This window comes from Cnephaeus nilssonii, assembly GCF_951640355.1.
Source record: "Cnephaeus nilssonii genome assembly, chromosome: 5".
NCBI lineage: Eukaryota > Metazoa > Chordata > Mammalia > Chiroptera > Vespertilionidae > Cnephaeus > Cnephaeus nilssonii.
In genome coordinates, this window is record NC_137076.1 from 4,784,630 (window position 1) to 4,805,118 (window position 20,489).

A 20,489-nucleotide genomic window follows, 5' to 3' on the forward strand; every position below is an offset into this window, starting at 1 on the left:
CCACCGCATTTGGCTGAATGTCTCGGGACCGTTACTGGTGGGAGCAGATCCCCTGGGAAAGGCGTGTTTATGGGCGAACGCGCTGTGTCGCCCGTCATTACCGCTAAGGCCTGCAGCTCCCGGGTCTCTTCCTCCGCGGCCGAGGCGTGATAGGACAGGACCTGCGGGGAAGTGGGAACAGGTTACATGACGGGGACCGAGGTTTCACACTGGGGTTCCGCTAACACCTCCTGGAGAGAGAACTAGACCCCTCAGACTGCCAAGCCTAGTTTTGTTTCTGTTTCCTTCAACAGAGAGAAAACCCCCAGACTTCAATTCAATTGTTCCAGAAAACAAAGTTAGACACCCCCCAACCCCCATGTTCAAAGAAAATGGCTCACTGTGGTCTGACATTGTTGGTATAACAAACACGATTTAACCTTTTGCACTCGGATGTCGAGTGTGACTCGACACGGTTAGCATCAGTAGCAGCTCGATGAAAAAAGCAAGCGAGTGCAAAGGGTTAAAGCCACACTATTGGCTCAAATTTGGCAGACAATTTCGTTTCAATTGTGTGTGTGTGTGTGTGTGTGTGTGTGTGTGTGTGTGTGTTTAAAATCCTGACTTTAGTTATTTGTGCTTGTGGACAGAATTAGGGAAGCAACCTTTGCGAAAACTGACGTTTTAAAGCCAGCCGCCAGGAAGTGGCTCAGGGGAGGCTGTGCCGCTGCAGAATCCGTGAAGATGATGGCGTGGCTGGGACAGGGATGCCGCAGACCCAGGGACGCGGGGCGCCCGGAGCTGAGCAGTGTGGCCTGGGGACCCGCCCGCGGATGGCTGCGGCCACCCAGGAGCAGGGACTCTCCTAACTTGGCTGCAGGCTCACCCAGTGAGAGGAGTGGCCTGGGTACCAGCTTCCACACCCCTGCTCTAGAACTTTCCATTGCCCAGAGGGATAGGAAGTCAGGCTCACCGTGTCTTATAACTGAACCTGAGGAGCAGCAAGTCCCGTTTTCAAAAGTGAGACCCTTTAGCAACGGGACAATATTTCAGACATCTTTTTAACCAGGGTGGTGGGTGGATTTAAAATGTCGATCATACTTTTAAAACGTATTTTTGAAAGTTCACGTTTGACAGAGATAATACAAGATTTATTAAAAAAATATCCCCCAAAGTTTTAGGATCATTGTTACAAAGGCACCCATTTTCAGACCTTTGAAACTACAGGTACACATGTATGTGTGCATGTGTGGCATTTGAACGTGTGTGTGTGTGTGTGTGTGTGTGTGTGTGTGTATTTGGAAGTGGGCTTTCCTTGGTTATGGTCTGAGGTCTCATCTGAGATGCTTCTCTAGCAGAAGTGTTATATGTTCATTTTAGGGAGTGGAGAACCAGATGAGTTACTGATCAATCTCAGCATATAACCCGTAACCGTCTAGCTCTTTAGTTGGTGTTTGTTTATTAGGGATGGAGGAAAGGGTCCCTCCCACCACGGATCCCGGCTCATGGCTCCTGGACAAGAGAGGCGAACATTCGAGTGTATTCTACACCAACGCTGAGTGACGGGGAGACATGTGCACCCTCTCACATCTGCTTCCCTAGACCTGCCTGGGGGGAGGACATGCCGTGTTACATGAAGTGCACGTTTTCATGGATGTTGGTGAGGTCCCCGTGGAAGGGGCCGGCCCTCCCCCCACCCAGGGAGGGACCTGCCCGGGTCAGCCCCTAGCCAGCATTCACGGGGTCCCTGTGTGTCCGGGATCCCCGCGGACGCTCAAGAACATGCAGATCCCCAGCCTCCACCCAACACTCACACTCAGGAGTCGGCCATAAATCTCTAAACGGAGTTTCTGATGGTGGTGAATGGCCAGTCTAGGAGTTTGAACTGTGTCAGACGCGTCGTTTCTTTTCCTTATTTCTGCTGCTCTAAGAGCACTTAGCATTTCTGTCTGTTTTGTTTTGTTTTTCTTGTTAATCCTCACACAAGGATATTTTTCCACTGATTTTTTTTTTTTTTTTTTAGAGAGAGTGGAAGGGAGGGGGAGAGACAGAGAGAGAGAAACATCGATGTGAGAGACACATCAACGGGCTGCCTCCTGCACACACCCTGACCAGGACCAGCACTCGAGCCTGCAACCGAGGTACGTGCCCTTGATTGAAATCGAACCCAGGACCCTGCAGTCTGCAGGCCGACACTATCCACTGAGCCAAACCAGCGAGGTCTGTCTTTGTTTCTGAAACTGTGACTAGAGCTGCTGGCTAGGTGAGCTGGGCCGGGTGGCTGCAGGAGCAGTTCCATCCATGGGAGCGGATGGCTTGGCCAAGGGCTGTTTTCCATAAGAAAGCAGACAGACTGAGCAAGCGTGGGCCTGGGTTGTGGTTTGGTCACGTGACCTTTGACCAGGATGGACACTGAGAGGCCCCCCAGCTGTGCTCACCTCCAAGGTGACCATCTGCTTGGCCATGGCCCGCTCCACCGCCTCGTACATCTGCGTGTTCTGGATCCCCAGGCCACAGAAGATCACAAAAGCCTCCAGGAACTGCTCGTCGTTCCGGTTGAACGGCTTCACCTTGCCGGTGTTCTCCTCCATCTTGTTCACGAGCTGGCAAACCCCTGTGACGACCCACGGACAGGAGCCGGCATTACTGAGGTCATAGTGCTCACTGACTTTCACCCCCAAAGACCGCCTGACACTCTCCTCTGAGGAGCGCCTGGCATCTCAGAACAACAGCGAGCCCTCCCCAGTACAGCATCAGCTGGAAAGGCCGGCGGATTTATCTACACGAGCCCTCATTCCACGTGGTCCGGAGCGTGGGCTTCAAAAAACCCTGAGCGCTATTTTCTCGCAGACGCGCCCTGAATATTAGGCCGCTGGACCCCCAGAGACAGCCTGTCCTTTGGAGACCAATTGGGTTTCGTGCACTGGCCCTTTTCTCTCAATGTCCTCCTTACAACTTTCCCAGCAAGTCTCATGCTTCCCCACAGAGACCCTTTACATTGTTTTCACCTTAAATTCCATTTTGTCTGATATTATTATCTCTATTGAAATGTTGCCCCTTTTGTGTGAAATGTGTTCTTGCAAGCGGCATATTCTTCAGATCTTTCAGAAACTCCTCGGCATTTCTGGCCCAATGAGGCAGCCTTCTCTGTTTCCTGGTGCTAGTATGACACCTGTCTCATTTTTCTGTCTCTTCAATCATTGCTTGAAACCTTAACATCCATATTTGTTTTCACTTTGTAGATTTTCACTTTGATAATTTTAAGCTACAATTTCTTCTCATTTCATTCCAATTATTACTGTCTCATTTCCGGGTGCTTATTATAACGAGGCATAATTCTCAGTTCTCCGACTGGGGCAACACTGGGAACTTTAAGCATTATAACATCGCCTGCTCCATGGAGGCCACAGCGCAGCTCAATCACGCCGGCACCGGGAAAATCCTAGCGAATGTTTTATAAACAATGGAGCCGTCAGCGAGAGAGCCAAACGATCAAGTTTAACATGAAACATAAAGTGAAGCAGAAGTCAGAGTTAAACGCATGTAATTTTAGGATATGAATTTGTGCTCTGGAATCAGACTGCAACACAAGGGTGAGTGGAGGAGGCGGGGGAGAGGATTTGGAATCACATTCAGTAAAAATGCCCACTCCTCACGCGTCCCATTCAGGCAGTGTGGGGAGAACACTGTGCTTTGCATTAGACTTTTCACTAACAAAGACATGGAAACATCAGTTATTTACAGTGGAGATGGCCTAAACTTTTCATTTATTTGGATGGGACGAATTCCTTTTAAAAAACGCCCTGGAGTGGTGTGAACAATAGAAGGAGCTGGAGCAAACAACAGGAGTAGTTGCTGTGAGCAATAGGAGTTGGTGTGAACAGCAGGCGGAAGAATTTCTGGTAAATACAATATGGGGAAAGGCATGTTTAGCCTAATAAATAGGGGAACTAGTTGGTTAAATAAATGAATGTTGAATAGGAAAGTATTTCCTTTAAGCGTTGGAAGCAAAGTGGAGGAAACACTCCCAGCCAGAGCACTGAGGAGACATGTGTGGGAAACAAAACCTCAGGGGCACATCTGTCAAGACAACAGGCCCCCACTGGCCTAACGTCTGCAATGTCATCTTCACGTCAGTAATGGGAAAGGATGAGCAGGGGAGGGAGGGAAGATGACAGAAAGCACATGGCCCATCTGTGTTCTGTGTGTAACTCTGTGGGGATTCTCTATTAGAAGGACACAGTCCCAGAGTCTGGTCTGCGACATGCAAGAAAAATGATCTACAACCCTGATGTTTTCCAGGCTGCCTCCGGGGTGCAAAGTCTAGTCAAGCATTGAAATTCTTTGTCTGTCCCACTTATAAAACAGCAGGAACACTGGAAATTTCCTTTTTGGACTTGGAACCAACTCGAGCCCCCAGCTAAAACCCCACCCGGGTAATCATTTTTAAATCTTTCTTATTTACAGGGAATTTTCCTCTCCAAAAACAGCATCTGCTTACTGCGGCTCTGTTCTCAGGTGGGGCCACAAAATGTATGCCAAGGGAAGTCCGATGGTTTCCACTGGAATTTTTAATTTTTTTGCTCACTCGTTGACTGTTTTACCCCAGAGCCTAGAGGAGGAGGGTGCTCGCTAGATACTTTTGATGAGTGAATCAATACAACCTACAATCTAAAGCACATGTTCAAGAAAGAAAAGCCAGAAACCAAGAAATGAGATTCTAAAACAATGCACATTATCAACTTGATGAGTCTCAGTCTACTAACTCTCAACACATCATCCTTAAACAAAAACGCTGTTAAAACAGGATTACAATAATTACAGGAAGTACATCATAGTTAGTAAGACATGCACCAAATGCCTGTGGTTAGTTGAACATCCTTTTATCATTTCAATTTTTATCTTTTACACATTTTATTCTTTAAATTTACACTTGAAAGAGAAGTTTCTGGGAATACATTATTTTTTCTTCAGTAAGGGCAGCGTGGAGGGTAATGAAAAGGCTTACTTACCGATCACTTTGTTCTTCTTCCCATTTTTTATAGGCGTACAAAGCAAACTCCGAATGCCCTGCTGGCTTACGTTCCCCATGTTTTCATTCTAAACAAAACAAAAGCAAAAATTACAAAAAGAGTAATTTTCCCATTAGATGCTGTTATGCAAACTATATTGGACATCTGAACCCACTAACATAGTCATCTTTTATTAGCTGGGGTGATAAGAGTGCAGAAAATGTACAAAGTACAATGGCATTCACATAAATGCAATAGAAAGCAATTAGTCTTTATATTATTAAAAATACAAATAACCTAGCCCTGGTTGGTTTGGCTCAGTGGTTAGAGAGTCGGCCCACAGACCAAAGGGTCACAGGTTTGATTCCTATTCAAGGGCATGCGCCTCAGTTGCAGGCTCAAGTGGGGCGTATGCGGAAGGCAACCAATCGATGGGTCTCTCTCTCACACCAATGTTTCTCTCTCTCCCTCTCCCCTCCCCCCTCCCTTCCACTCTCTCTAAAAACATCAACCGGGTGAGGACATATATATGACCTAGATTTCTTTTTTTCCCATTTGAAACGTTCCCAGCAGCTTACAGTGCTAACATGCACTGTACCTGGAGGAGGCATCTCTGGTAGCTTAACAAGGGAAGCAGAATCCAGAAGAGTCAAACCCTCCCTCCCCCAGACACCACGTGTTACACACTGGCCCTCTGTGGACGCATGACCACTGTCCACTGCCCACACTGCTGACTTCTAAGAGGCCTCCTAGATGTGAAGTAACAGCAGCCAGGCGGCTGCCTCCACATGCAAAGCTTCTCTGAAGTGAGGAGAGAAAATACCAGAACCCAACGTTTCCCGTGGCTGAGAAAGGGTCTTTGCAGCCTTGCTGTCGGGGAAAACAGACCTTCATTATCCACGGAGCTGCCCATGTGGTGGGCCACCAGCTACGTCACTTCAAGCCCCGGAAACCTTACATTGTGAGGGTAAACTCAAGAACGCTAGCAATCCTGTCTTAGGGCCATCATTGGGATGAGGTAGGCAATAGATCCTCATGTGCCGATGAATTACTTAAAAACGGATAAAAGGACACAGGGACGTACTCAAGCATCGCCGACCAGCTCCCGACAGATGCTCAGAGCATCTGGTCAGGGAAGGCCGCATCGCTCCCACAGAGGCCATTCCAGGCCGGTCCTCCCGCGGAGGGCCCCTGTGAGCACGGACGGGGGAAGGCCGCCCGCGCTCCCGGCCCACACCGGCTACTCACTGCCCAGGGGAATCTTCTGTCCTTGCTGACGTCCGGGATGTTGAGCGCCTCCATGGTGCTGGTGACGTACTGAGCGTACATGTAATTGATCTGGCTCCCATCCCGTTCCCTGTGGAAGGAACGCAGGTGGGCGCTCTGGGCAGCGGAGTTAAGAAATGGACACAAGGGAGACAGACCAGCCTTAAACCGCTGGGCGAGCGCATGTCCTACTGAGAAAAGGCGGCTTTACATGCACGTCCTGCTTTACAGCTTTGGTAGTTACTATAACTGAAATGTTCTGAAGAGACAAAGACCCACAATTTTTCAACGATCCATAGCAAGTTTGTAAACGTCCTGGGCAATCTCCTGGCCGTTGCTAACGGGCCTGTTGACTTTTGTGCCGTTTAATGTAAACCCCACCTGGATTTCCTGCCAGGTCTTATTTTCATCCGACGATAGAGTGACCAAGGACTAGCCTGTTTCACATCCTCAGTTAATTCTCCATGTACCCGCCCCAGTGACCTCTCCCCCATTTCAAATCCAGGGAGAGCCGATGCGCGGAGACGAGCTTTACCCAGCAAGCTCGCTCGCGTCTCTTTGAGATCTTTTATGATACTTTTAAAATCATAAAGATCATAAAAATTTATCTTTTTCAAAAGATTCTCATAAACTTAGAATATTTTCCCAGTGACCACGTGTCCAGTGTTACATGTGAGTGAAAAAGGAGGAGGAGTCAGAAGAAAGCCACCCCACTTCACACAGATAATCTGGAGGGAATCCCAAGAAAAGCTCCAGATAAGCGTAGGCTTTAGGTTCATTAAGCGAACTTTAAAACTGCGAACACTCCACGGACAGCAAGAGTCTCGGGAAAGGAAAACAGGCTTTCGGAAAGATAAGAAAAGCGCGCGGTCACTGTGAGAAAGAAGGGGCCGGAGAGGAAGTGATAATAATACTATTAATGGCTTTTATTATCCTTATCATCATCCTGTTAACAGTGGGAGCCGGATGAAACCCAAAATAGTTAAGCACTTGCCCGGGAGGATAAAATCCGACTTAGAGACGCTGACATGGAGAAGTAGAAACATGGACATGACTTTTAAAGCCACAGAAATCCCGTTCTGTTAATTCCCCGAAACTTGCCAGTTTCCTAACGGTTACTTCAGTGAAGAGTGGCATTAGGGTTACTGATTCTGCGATACCATTTTCTTTCTCGCTCTGAGGAATGCTTCCTTCTCACGCTCCGTAGGTGCAGCCTGAATGCCCGCGGCCCGGCGGCCTGGTCAGCGTCCCGTGGAGCCTGCCCACGCGGGTCATCGGCTGTCACGGCAGCTGTGGTCTGGCGTTCAGCTGCACACACTGCCGGGCAGGGCCCAGGCTCCAGACCCTCCCTTGCACCTGCACCCCTGGCCCCAGAATGAAGACTCGGGCTCAGCCACCTGCAGCTGGATGTCATGTTAAGTTCAAGTCCATAGGACAAAAGAGAAAACGTGACTGCTTCTAGAAGCCTCCGTGAAGAGGCAGCTGCTGCATTTCTCTGCCCATCCTGCCTCGTCCCCCACAGCCCTCTGACCCACGGACAGGACCCCAAAGGGAAGGGCCACACCTGAAGGCGCAGCGGAACCCGGTGCCTGGGCCCCCAGGCCTGTGAGCACCTGAGCCGCCCACCTCCAGCTCTTCCAGGAGCGGAGCAGCACTGCGCTCACCGCAGCAATGCCTCTCATTTGGGGTTTTATGACGCACAGTCCAGCCTGATCCTAAGGAATGCAGCTGGCAATTGTACCACCACGCCTGTGGAGGAGAGGGCGGGGATGTGGAGAGGGAGGGCGTGCGGAGTGGGGGGGGGCGCGGAAGAGAGGGCGGGGCGCGCGGAGGAGGGGGGCATGGAGGAGAGGGCGGGGCGCGTGGAGGAGAGGGCAGGGGGGGCATGGAGGAGAGGGTGGGGCTTGCGGAGGAGAGGGCAGGGGGCATGGAGGAGAGGGTGGGTGTGTGGAGGAGGGGGGGAGCTGTGGAGGAGAGGGCAGGGGGGGCATGGAGGAGAGGGTGGGGCGTGCGGAGGAGAGGGCAGGGGGGCATGGAGGAGAGGGCGAGCGCGTGGGGGGGGGGAGCTGTGGAGGTGAGGGCTGGTGCACCTAAGAGGAGCTGGTCAGGGAGGAGGCGGTGCTGGAGGGACCCTGAAAGGCTGGGTGAGATGTAGGATGTAAGGATGTGAAGAAAGACATGGCGGGGTGGGGTGGGGGGGCGTCCAGGAAGGGGATAAAAACAGCATAAAACACAGCAGTGTTGAAATAGAGTCGGTGTGTCTGGAAGTCATTGCGTAACCACAGTCAGTAGGCACACGGCGTGGCTTCTGGCTGACGACGTTAGGCCGAGAGCAGCGAAGACAGCAGGGGGTGACTTTGAACATGCCAGGCAAGGAATAAGGACCTCGGGCTGGAAGTCACAGGAACACCTCGGTGGCCTTGGCAATGCGCCTCTCCGGGCTCCAGCTGCGGGGCGCGGCTCTAGAGCCATGGCCACGGCTGCACGGAGGCCACGCCGGCCAGCGCTGGGGGGACAGTGATGCCACAGCTGGGACTCTTCCGACGGGGGGGGCTCCCCGCAGCCTCGCCTGACTCCTCACCACTGTCTGAGTCGCCTCCACAGACCCTCCCCAGCCCTCTCTCCCTCTTGATTCTCACAGGCGTTTCCTTCCTGAATGTCTTGCATATCCTGCTTCTAGGAGGCCCCGGCTCACTCAGACGTGCGAGGCTCTTTGCACAGGGAGTAGCAGTGGGTGTATGTGAGGACACCTCGGGAAGACAGGGGGACACTGAGAAATGCCTGTGCTTTAGAGCTAATTGGAAGCTGCGGGCTGTGTGAGCCAAAGACAGAAAGACACAGCAGAGACAAAGAAACAGCAGCTAATGCGGAGAACTGACGAAGTCCTGGAATTATCTCGCTTAGTGCGAACTACAGTCCTGCTGTTGTAAAAGTGTGCCCATTCCACAGATGGAGAAACTGAGGCGTCCAGAGGTACAATAATTTACACAAAGCCCTCGAGCTGGTAAAGTGGTGGGACTTACATACAACTAGTCTGATTTCAGAGTCTGCAATCTCCTACTCGGCATCCACAGTTTTTTCAATGTGGTAAAATCCTTTTCACTATATTTTAAAGTTGTAGGTGTTACCGCATTTAACTAAAATCATGTTTCTAATATAATCATCATTAACAAGTATTAACTAGTATATAGTGATTTTAGAGCAGTGGTCGGCAAACTCATTAGTCAACAGAGCCAAATATCAACAGTACAACGATTGAAATTTCTTTTGAGAGTCAAATTTTTTAAACTTAAACTTCTTCTAACGCCACTTCTTCAAAACAGACTCACCCAGGCCGTGGTATTTTGTGGAAGAGCCACACTCAAGGGGCCAAAGAGCTGCATGTGGCTCGAGAGCTGAGGTTTGCCGACCACTGGTTTAGAGGATTAACCCTATGTATTTGTTGTTTTATGATAAAAACGTGGATTTATAAATTAACAGGGAATTAATATGGAATAATAGCACTATTTCCTAAAATTGAATGCTAACATAAACGGTGCACCCTCATACCCCCTTCCCCCTTCTCACTGGTGGCTCTTCGATTGGAATGAACTGAAACCTCCCCATCTGGAAATGCGCTTCCCTCCCAGAGTTCTCGGGCCCTCCCAGCGCCACCCTCGCTTCCTCTCACGGTGATCCCAGGCTAATAATTCTGCATCATGAGCACCCTGAGTGTTTTACACGTAACACCTCAAAGCTGTCTTTAATACCTCACTTTATTTATAAAAGATCAGTGGGCTGGTTGGAAAGATACCAATGAGCCAGGCTTTGAAGCGGACACATGCTGCCTAAAAGGAATGATTTGCTCACTGCTCCCCTCTCCCTCCACGGAACACTCCGTGGAAGAGGGTCTGCACTGAAAAGTGTGGACTAGTGAGAGCGGGAGGGGCCCACGTTCTACCAATAAGCGATTTTAGAAAGAGAATGAAGACTGATGGTGACTGCGAGTACCAGGCTAGTCCTTTGTCAAAATGCAGACGCTATTAAACATCATTCTAATCGGAGTTTTTGCAAAACTCAGCCTCATATCTAATTTCTGTTTTTTAAAAAAATCACTAAAAGGTCTTTAATCGCATCATTAGAATAGCAGTTAAGTTTAAAATGTTTAGCGGAAATAAGGCATTAGTATTAAATAATTTTCATTACTGTAAAATCAGTTAATGAATCAGTTAAAATGATCCATGCAAATTAGTCTCCTTTAAGGTAATCATACCCAACTAGCTATCTTTTTAAGAAAATATATTTATACTAAGACTGTTTTGAAATTATTGAAAACATAAATGAAAAGATGCCTCCATTTTGCTTACAGAAAGGGAGTATGGTATTCACCAGAAACAAATCAAATCCTACATAATAAAAGGCTAATATGCAAATGACCGAATGGTGGAATGACCGGTCACTATAATATGCGCTGACCACCAGGGGGCAGACACTTAACGCAGGAGCTGCCCCCTGGTGGTCAGTGTGCTCCCATGAAGCCGGGCTCATGGCTGGCAAGCACAGCGGCAGTGGTGGGAGCCTCTCGCGCCTCTATGGCAATGCGTCCGACTAAGCCGTCAGTCGGACATCCCCCCAGGGCTCCCGGACTGCAAGAGGGGGCAGGCCAGGCTGAGGGACACCCCCCTGAAGTGCACGAATTTCGTGCACCGGGCCTCTAGTATAGAATAAGAAAGATGCTCTATAGCAAGACTTCACTTAAAAAAAAAGCATATTCACCAGTAGGGGTCACTATTACACCAAGTCACTGGGCAAGCTCAGCTATCACTACCAGGAATTAGAGGACCTGGCTGAATTAATAATAAAACTCAAAAATGCGAATGAAAATAATTACACATACAGGCTGCTGCACAAATATTCAAAGGCAAATGTAGGTACTTCATAGTTTTACACATTTAATATTCCCTATCACACCAATTTCCTAATCCCATAACATATGTAAATTCTTAAATATACATGTTTATATTTGTACCTATATAAATTCATTATTTATGCAAGCCAAAAAGTAAACTGGCCCAATATTTATGTGTCTTATCTAGAAGCTTTCTAAAATGTTCTTTATAAAAAAGCAACAAAAATGTCACAGCATCCTAAAATCAAAGTAACATAGATTAGTGCTAGTCCTAAGAGTGAGAAACCCCGCCGCTGAACGAGGCAGTCCGGCCTGAAGCCCACCTGTGGGGGGCAGGGATGCTGTTAAGATAATGTCCTATTCCAGATCGAACGATATAATGTCCGTAATTTCTGGGAACGTGACTGGAAGGAAAGGAACAACGGGCCCTGTGAGGAGCAGCAGTGGCGCAGGCACTCCCGTGGCTGAGCCGGCGGACGCGCACCCGCAGGGAAGCCGCGCCACGCCACGGCCAGCAGCTCTCAGCGCGCGAGGGGCTGTGGGAGCACACGGCCTCCTCTGCGTCCTTTTCCAAACTCGCAGAGAGCACAGACACCACGGCCAGCAACACCACAGCCTCCAGCATCTGAACACTGTTGGTTCTGAGCGACAATTTAGAAACGAGTAAGGATTTAAACATTACAGAAAGCATGAAAAACCAGTGAGCTCCAATGGACACCTGAGCATCCTCCAGCCCCAGGACCGGCCACGGCTGTGACTCGGCCGCACGCTCCCTTCTGCAGTAAATCCCCTGCTGACTCCAAATCAGAACAGAGTCGCGGAAAAGTATGCTTAGAAACTGTCAAATGTCCAGGGACGCTCCAATGTGCAATGAAAAATCTAAGTGAAATAGCGCACTGGAGGGCCTACATGAGCCAGCTCACAGGACGCACTGCCCCGCCTGTGCTGTAACCACTCCCTCCATGAAAGAATTCTCAGCTGGAGTAAACACAAAACAAAACAAACACAACCCCTGGGACTTTATAACATAAAAGTCAACAGCATCTATGTCTTTAATTAGTTGGGTCGCGGAACGACGCTGTAGCCTGTTTGCATACGTGTGAACCCAGGCAGAGTTATTTACCTGGTTGCAGTGCCAGATGGTGGCTCCAACTCCTCACACTCCATGTGGAACACGCTGGAAAAGGAGTCCTGAGAACACAGTGACAAGGCCGCAGTCAGTGATGAGGTTGTGTCCGCGCACAGACCCGGGTCTGAGGAACGGCCGGCGCTGATGTTTTTTACGTTTGTTTCCTTCCTCTCCGAGGGACCTGGCCCGAGCGCTCACTTCACCGCATCGTGCTACTAAAGCCATGTTCCTATAGTTGCTGATCTCCATGGGCTAGGATGCTTATTTGAGCACTCTTTTTTTTTTCCCCCCTACCAGGTGTTAATAAATGTTAGCTTCAAATTTCTCTATATTTCTTCAAAACCCTCTAGTTTCTGCTTTTATGCAGACATTGATTACTGCTGCTAGATCCCAGGAAAAGAATGGCTTTTTAAAAAGACATACCATTCAGTAATATTTTGTGAGCTCCAAATAATCGGGAATATCTGAGCAACATAGAGATACACTTTTGAAGTTACACTAAAAGGCAGGTACGTATTTGCAGCCGAGCTATACTGACGCCTGGATAAAGAATTGGAAGGAAGCAGGAATAAAACACTGATGTTAGCTAATGGGGGACAGGAGAGAGGAGCACATTTTTTTCCTTGCTCATGTTTTGATTTTGGCTCACGTTGTTGAAATACTTTTAATCGGTAACTAATTGCAATATAAATCAAGTCACTTAATTCCCTATCTAAACCCAACAACCAAAGTTGTTAAAAGTGAGCAAAGTGCATTAGCGGGCGTGTTGCTGGGCTGTGTTCAAAGCACCAGTGAGCCGAGTCAGACGCTGCCATGACAGGGTTAACGGGGGAAGCTTGAGCCGAATGCTAATCCCAGCGACATTTATGTTGTCTGAGAAAGGAGGGCCTCATGTATAACTTTCAGACAGTAAGTGGTAAAGAGCAGGTCGCAGGGGAAACGTGGTAAGTTGACATACGGCATTAATGAGTGCTGACCTGAACTATAAAAGGGTAGCTCCTATCTTATAATCATTTCTACATTACAGGTTTTATGACTGATTAAGCATATGAAGTAGTATCTGTGAGAATACTGGTTATCTTACAGGATAGTGAGTTCCTAATAGATATCCTATTAATGAGAATCACACACACACACACACACACACACACACACACACACACACACACTGATTCAGACAATGTTGGGTCCTACAGTGCAATCTTATATCTAAAACAATTTAAAAACTTTAAATATATTTTATTCTGCTTCCTGCCAAAAACATGAACTCAGATATCACACATGGGTGGTAGCTGACCGATACAAGTGGTAACCCCCACTCTCTTTCCCACTAACCCCCCAATAAGGAGCCTCTCGCCAGGGTCTGAAGCGAAGGGAAGATGAACAACGACATCAAATAGAAATCCCGGCAGGAGTGGGCCACAGGCTGAGAAGGGAAGAAACGGCAGGAAGGGAAACTGCCTTCGGCCGGGGCCCCGGATTCTAACAGCCGCTCGGCCGGCCGGCCCATCGAGAGGTAACCAGCCCCTACAATTGTTAGCTAACAACCTCTCACACACATCTCTGTTTTTCTTTTGAATCCTCACCTGAGGCTATTTTCCCATTGATTTTTAGGGAGAGTGGGAGAGAGAGGGAAAGACAAGGAGAAACATTGATGTGAGAGAAACACATCGATGGGTTGCCTCCTGCATGAGCCCTGACCAGGGCCCGGGCCAGGGAAAAGCCTGCAACCGAGGTACATGCCCTTGATCAGAATTGAACCCGGGACCCTTCAGTCCGCAGGCCGACGCTCTATCCACTGAGCCACACTGGCCAGGGCACACATCCCTTTCTTTACGTTACAAATCGGTGGATTGAAATCTTCCACTCTGAACCGTTTGGTGGTTTCCCATTGCTGGTAAAGGATCAGGGACCCACAGGCAGCTTTAATAATGTGGCCTGTATCAGGCCATGCCTTTGGTTATTAAATAATTTCTGTCAAAAGAAAATGTGGCCCTGGCTGGTTTGGCTCAGTAGATAGAGTGTTGGCCTGTGGGCTGAAGGGTCCTGGGTTCAATTCCGGTCAGGGCACATGCCTGGGTTGTGGGCTTGATCCCCAGTAGGGGGCGTGCAAGAGGGAGCTGATCAATGATTCTCTTTAATTATTGATGTTTCTATCTCCCTCTCCCTTCCTCTCTGAAATTAATACAAATATATTTTAAAAAATAAATAAAGTGAGAAACCTATTTAAAAAATAAAATGAAATAAAATAAAATGTGCTACCCAACCTGTTCAGAATGGGGATCTCCCTGTTCCTAGCAGCGGGGACACCGCTCTTCCAGCCACCAAGGTCAGCAATAACGACAATGCGTTTCCCCACTGAGGCCAGGGAGCCGCTGACCACAGCCAGCACAGGACACGCCCATGGTGACCGCTTTGAGGAGGGACACAGAGGCACCCTCCCCCGACCCCTACCTGTCTTCAACCAGGACAGGTCTACTGTCATCAGCCTTGCATGACCAACCACACGGGGTTTGAGAGAGGGTTCGAGGCTAACATGGGTTTACAAGCAGTGGCCCAAGGAATCTCCGTTTCCGTCGTTCTAACAAGAAAGAAGCACACTCTGTACTCACGGAGCAGTCTCCGTCCACTATGAAAATGGTGCACTTCTGCACCTGCATGAAGGAGATAATCGTGGCGGCGATCTTCTTCAGAATGACCTCCAAGGACTGCTGCTCTTCAAAAATCAGGCTGGCCAGGTCAAGCAGCACCTGACAAAGACACCACAAGCTTCATATTTAGTAACTAGAGGCCCGGTGCACCAGTGGGGTCCCTCGGCCTGGCTTGCAGGATCGGGCTGAAACTGGCTCTCCGACATCCCTTAAGGGGTCCCGGATTGCTAGAGGGTGCAGGCCAGGCGGAGAGACCCCACCGGTGCATGATCGGGGCCAGGGAGGGATGCGGGAGGGTTGACCAGCTGGGGAGGGACCACGGGAGGGCTCCAGGGCGTGTCCAGCCCATCTCACTCAGTCCCAATTGGCCAGACCCCAGCAACAAGCTAACCTACCTGTCAGATCATCTGCCCCCAGTGGCCAGTGCACGTCATAGTGAGCAGTTGAGTGGCCTTAGCATATCATTAGCATATTATGCTTTGATTGGTTGAATGGACAACCAGATGATTGGACACTTAGCATATTAGGCTCTTATTATATAGGATTGATTGCGACCACTGAAGCAATATAATGATATATATGAGCTATAAGTTGTTTATAGATATTTAATCTAACAAAGTTACGAGCCAGTTTGCATTCTGCTTACTAACAACTGTTATTACAGTTAGTACAGTGGTTCTATCATAGACTCTGAATCCAGCCAGAGTCATTAGATTTTAATTCCACCTTCCCTTCCTGCCAGCTTTGTAATTTAGGGAAAATTTCTTGAAAATGGGGATAACAGTAGTGTCAAAATCATAGGAATGATGTAAGAACTAAATGAGTTAACATTTATAATGCATTTTGAACAGTATATGACACATAAAACACGTTGTTAATAAATAGTAAATGTGTATTAACATTTATCGACATTTTCACAGGACATATTAAATACTGTCCAAAGTAAACAAAGTATTAAGAGCTCTTTTTGTGATTTTCCTGGTAATTTCTCTTTCCTTTGAATTCCACAGAATTTCTTCCAATGTCACAAAGAATGTGTGTGATGAGGGGGTAGAGAGTAATTACAGAAAATTTATTGGAGGCGATACTGTCCTAGTCCAGGCCTGAAAGATGAGTAGAAGTCACTATGGTGAAGTGGGGGAAGGGGTCTATTTCAGTCGAAAAGAACTGAATTGAGAGAAAGCAGCACACTACTAGCCTCGATCAAGTTTCATGTGCATCTGGAGTGTGAAGAGGAGAGCTGGGCAGATGAGGTTGGAGAGTGAAGCAGAGAAACAACCCCAAACCCTGTATGTCTCTTGAAGCAGTTTGGATGATGACAGTTTGCAGGAAGAAAGTGACAAGGTCACAGTTGTGTTCGTAACCACGGGGACTGGGTGAATGGATGATAAGCACAGAGCATGGGGACAGTTAGGGAGATATTGCAGTTGAAGGCAATGGAAGGTTCAATATCTTATTAATACAATAAGTATTAATTTTCAAAAAAGAAAAAATAGACAGCAAGGGAGATTAGTCATCAAAGAAATAATAATGAAAAAGAATCACGTAAAACAGAAGGGCATAAGTCTCCAGGCTGAGATGACCAGGTATCAGCATGATGAATTAAAAGGGAAAAAAATTCATATTGTGAAATTAAGTTACCAAAGCAAAGATAAAGAAATAATCCAAAAAGCTTACAGACATTTAAAAAAATCTACAAAGAGCCAAGAATCAGAACAACATGGATACTAGTTAGAAGGCAAAGCACTACCTTTAAAATCTGAGGAACTGATTATTTTCATTTGAGAATTTTGTACCCAGCAAAACTGGCAAGGCTGGTACAAGAGACATTTCCATACATGCCAGGATTCTGAAAGCTTGCCTCATGGAGTTACCTGAGAACGTGCGGCAATACAACAAGGGGATGAGCTGAGAGAGGAGCTGTGGGATCTGTGGCTGCAGATGAGCCTGAGCCATGAAGGGCAGTTCTATGCTGACACCTGGGCAGCAGCCATGGGGGGGAAATAGTTTGGCTTGGAAGAGGCAAGATGAAGAGCATCAACTTGGAGATCTCCGAGAAAAAGAAATCAACAGAATGCCTAAGTAATGGAGAGTCTCTGTGTGGGTGGATCAGCAGCATGCGATGACACCAGAGCAAACAGTTCAAGGGAAAAAGGATGGAGTTCAGAAACATCCAGAAAAACTAACATGAACAACATTTTCACAGTCATGGTATTATAAACACCTTATTTGAAATTGCAACTTTAGAATTAACCTAGACAAAAGGTAAAAAAAAAAACCCCACAAAAACCCACACAGTTAATCATGGTTGTAGACAACACTGGTATATATGTCATCCCTGTGGGCAACATGAAAGAAAAAGTGCAGATGGGAAAGCAGAGGTAAGGAGGAGTGGTTGGGAAGGAGAGATGAGAGATGCTGAGGTCCTGGTCTTACGAAGCATGGAATCAAGAGATGAAGTCTCTAGTTGATGGAGCAAGAGCTGAAAGCCTTATTTACCATGACAAATGCAACCCACCCCATAACTCAAAACAGTGACAGATGGTACTGGTCGGCTAAGGGTCAAGCAAGCAAAGGGTGGTGCGAGCCAAATAAACCCTCTCCTGTTCATTGGTGAACACTGTCCAACGGTTATACTAGCAAACGTGGGAAGAAGGAAAGAGAAATAACTATTAAGGGAACAACTGACGTATTTAGAAACTGAACCTGTGCTGTTTGGATTTTCAGTCATGCACATAGATTGGCTACAAATCACACGCATATATTAGATAAACATTTAACACGTTTTAAAAAGAATCTCTGAGCTCTCTCTCTGGTCCCCGGACTTGCCTGATTCCTCTTGTTCTCCAGCAGCGACGTCTCGTAGAGCTGTGCGTTGTGAAGAACGATACCACAAAAGGCCAAGTACGCGGCGAAGTCCTAGAAAACGGGCCAGACAACACCAAGTGAGAATTGTCTATACACCTGTCTGAGTGTGTTGCCTGGAACACAAAGGGCATCCAACATTATGCAGAGTTGAAATAAATACTGGAGAGCCCAAAGGAGATGTTTATTCTGCATAAAAGTAGGAAATGAGGCCGAGCAGGTGTGAGCTAAATGGCACCCCCTAGTGGGTGACAAGCACTAACACAGCCTCCTATGTCATAAGTGACAGGAACAAGGAGAAAGAGGGTGGGTACGGAGACCTGGTCTCTTTATTGGAAATGGAAACCTGCCCTGTGCAAAAACTCGGGGTGGTCTCTGAATGACGGTAAGACTCAGATCCATGCTAAAGAGATACAAATAGCTTATAACTTCTTCCCGGGGCAAATAAAGCTCACATGCTCTTTAGGAGAAGACTGGCAATCACACTCCCCTCTAAAGCTGCAGATTTAGTTGAATTGTGCTCCTTTGAACAGGTAACTATTGTCCCCAGTATACTATACTCAGGTGATGTCCTCACACTTATACTGCTTATTGGTTAAACTGGTTCTTTACCTGGCACGCTGGATCCACAATCGTGGATTCATTTGCCAAGTGGCGATACAGCCTAAGGAGGCCAACCCTTCTAGAGGGGTTCACAAGGATGGACTATAAACGGACAATGATAGAAAGCTGACCTAGAGCCACGTGTCCGCCAAGCACTCAGGAGGCATTCCCAGATGGGAGCGCAGACGCCCAGGACGCTGACTTTGAAGGCGCCGGCTTTGTTCTGAAGCAGTTAAGACGTGGAGACGGACACCAGGGCCATACAGCCCCAGCATGGAGGCAGAAGCCACTACTGTCTGTCTCTCAAAGCGCCTGACTTTCAGGGAGTGACAGAAACAGCACTGGGCTTGAGTAGGAGCAACTGGGGCCCCTGGCATCCGTATAATGACTCTTCAGGAAGAGGACTGGCAAACCCTCCAGTAGAGGCAGCTGTGACCAGGTGTGCGGGCTGCGGTCCTGAAGCGGAAGCAGGTGGTGTGTGGCGGGCGTGCCTGTCACAGGACAATGCCGACTGCCCCCTTTCCGGAGCTGGTTCGCACGCCCAGCCTGAGTGCGCGCACTGGTGCCCCGCGTCCCTGTGCCACGCTTAGAGGACACTGTGACGGGGCCTCACAGGAGGGCAGGTCCGACTCCCAGCTGCCCTGTGGTGCTGACCTTGGAGCATGGCTCCAGGGGTTTTACTCGAGGCTGAATTTCTTTTTTTTCTTTTAAATAGATTTTTATTGATTTCAGAGAGGAAGGGAGAGGGAGAAGGAGAGATAGAAACACCAATGATGAGAGAGATTCATGGATCGGCTGCCTCCTGCATGCTCCACACTGGGGATCGAGCCCGCAACCCCAGAATATGCCCTTACCTGGAATCAAACCTGGGACCCTTCAGTCCACAGGTCAACACTCTATCCACTGAGCCAAACCAGCCAGGGCAAGGCCGAATTCCTTCCTTCCTCGCTCCCTCCTTCCCTCCCTTCCTTTTTAAATATATCTTTATTGATTTCAGAGAGGAAGGGAGAGGGATAGAGAGCTAGAAACATCAATGAGAGAGAAACATCAATGAGTTGCCTCCTGCACACCCCCCACTGGGGATGTGCCCGCAATCAAGGTATATGCCCTTGACCAGAATCAAACCTGGGACCCTTCTGTCCACAGGCCAACGCTCTATCCACTGAGTCAAACTGGCCAGGGCAAGGCTGAATTTCTTAATAGCAGTGATGAAAGGTAGTGAGCAAACTGAAAGTCCATGTCTCCCTTTGTATGGCCCCAATGTGTGCGTACACACACACACACACACACACACACACACACACACACACGTGCGCCGTGGGGGAGGCGTGGCCACACAGAGCAGAGCTGACTGAGTAGATACCACAGGTCCCCCTGCAGGTTGCTGTTCTGCCACAGGAGGCCACCCTGACCATTTCCGATCACGTGAACCCACAGGGTGTTTAGTGATGGGCAGTGTCAGCTGCAGCTCCTTCTGCAGGTCTGTCCACCCGGAGGAGACATCACACCAGACACGCACTCTGGTACCTTCTCATCTTTCTCGGTGAATGTCCCGCCGTTTCCCGACTTCTTGTTGATGGCCTGGGCGACGCCAACAACCTGGTATAAGGAGAGAAAAGTGTCCGAAATGATTGGTATAAATTCACCGGTGCGTCCGCAGCAGGATTTCTGCTTGTGCTTTCAAACAGCAAACACAACAGGCTGCCACCCCGAGACAGCCCCCAGCAGCTGAGCGAGCTCTGCAGCATCTACTGCAGCCTTTCTCTCCGACAGAGTTTGAAAGTGTTTAACTTCCTGGTCCCAAACTACGTCTGACCTGTGACGTCACCTGGCATCCTGAGAGCACTGATTGGCCATCACATCTCCGCAGCTGCCCAGGCCCTCCCTGACGCCCCAGCAATGCAGCCACCTCTCTCGTTCTCAGGGCTGCTGGGCACGGAGGGTGAAGCGAGGAGAGAAGAACGACCCCCCCTGAGCCACCCTCTCCCACAGGGGGTCTCGTCGTGATGCGGGGTTCCAGACCCCTGGGAACCCAAGCCAAGACCTTGATTCACCACGAAAATGAGACCTTCATGTACAGGAGCAGCGGAGGATTC

At 48.6% G+C, this 20,489-nt stretch overlaps 1 protein-coding gene across 4 annotated transcripts in view; it reads right to left on the reverse strand.

The window, feature by feature from the left end:
• The window catches only part of PDE5A (phosphodiesterase 5A), a 109,499-nt gene that overhangs the window by 43,565 nt on the left and 45,445 nt on the right, over positions 1-20,489 (reverse strand). For 3 of the 4 annotated variants that reach the window (XM_079770546.1, XM_079770549.1, XM_079770548.1), the window contains exons 4-11: positions 19,921-19,992; positions 17,755-17,844; positions 14,887-15,024; positions 12,269-12,336; positions 6,240-6,348; positions 4,992-5,079; positions 2,418-2,593; positions 102-161 (exon numbers count right to left, since the gene is read on the reverse strand). In XM_079770546.1, coding sequence (XP_079626672.1) covers positions 102-161; positions 2,418-2,593; positions 4,992-5,079; positions 6,240-6,348; positions 12,269-12,336; positions 14,887-15,024; positions 17,755-17,844; positions 19,921-19,992 — 801 coding nt within the window. The remainder of the gene's footprint in view (positions 1-101; positions 162-2,417; positions 2,594-4,991; positions 5,080-6,239; positions 6,349-12,268; positions 12,337-14,886; positions 15,025-17,754; positions 17,845-19,920; positions 19,993-20,489) is intronic. The other variant, XM_079770547.1, reaches the window with a different exon arrangement.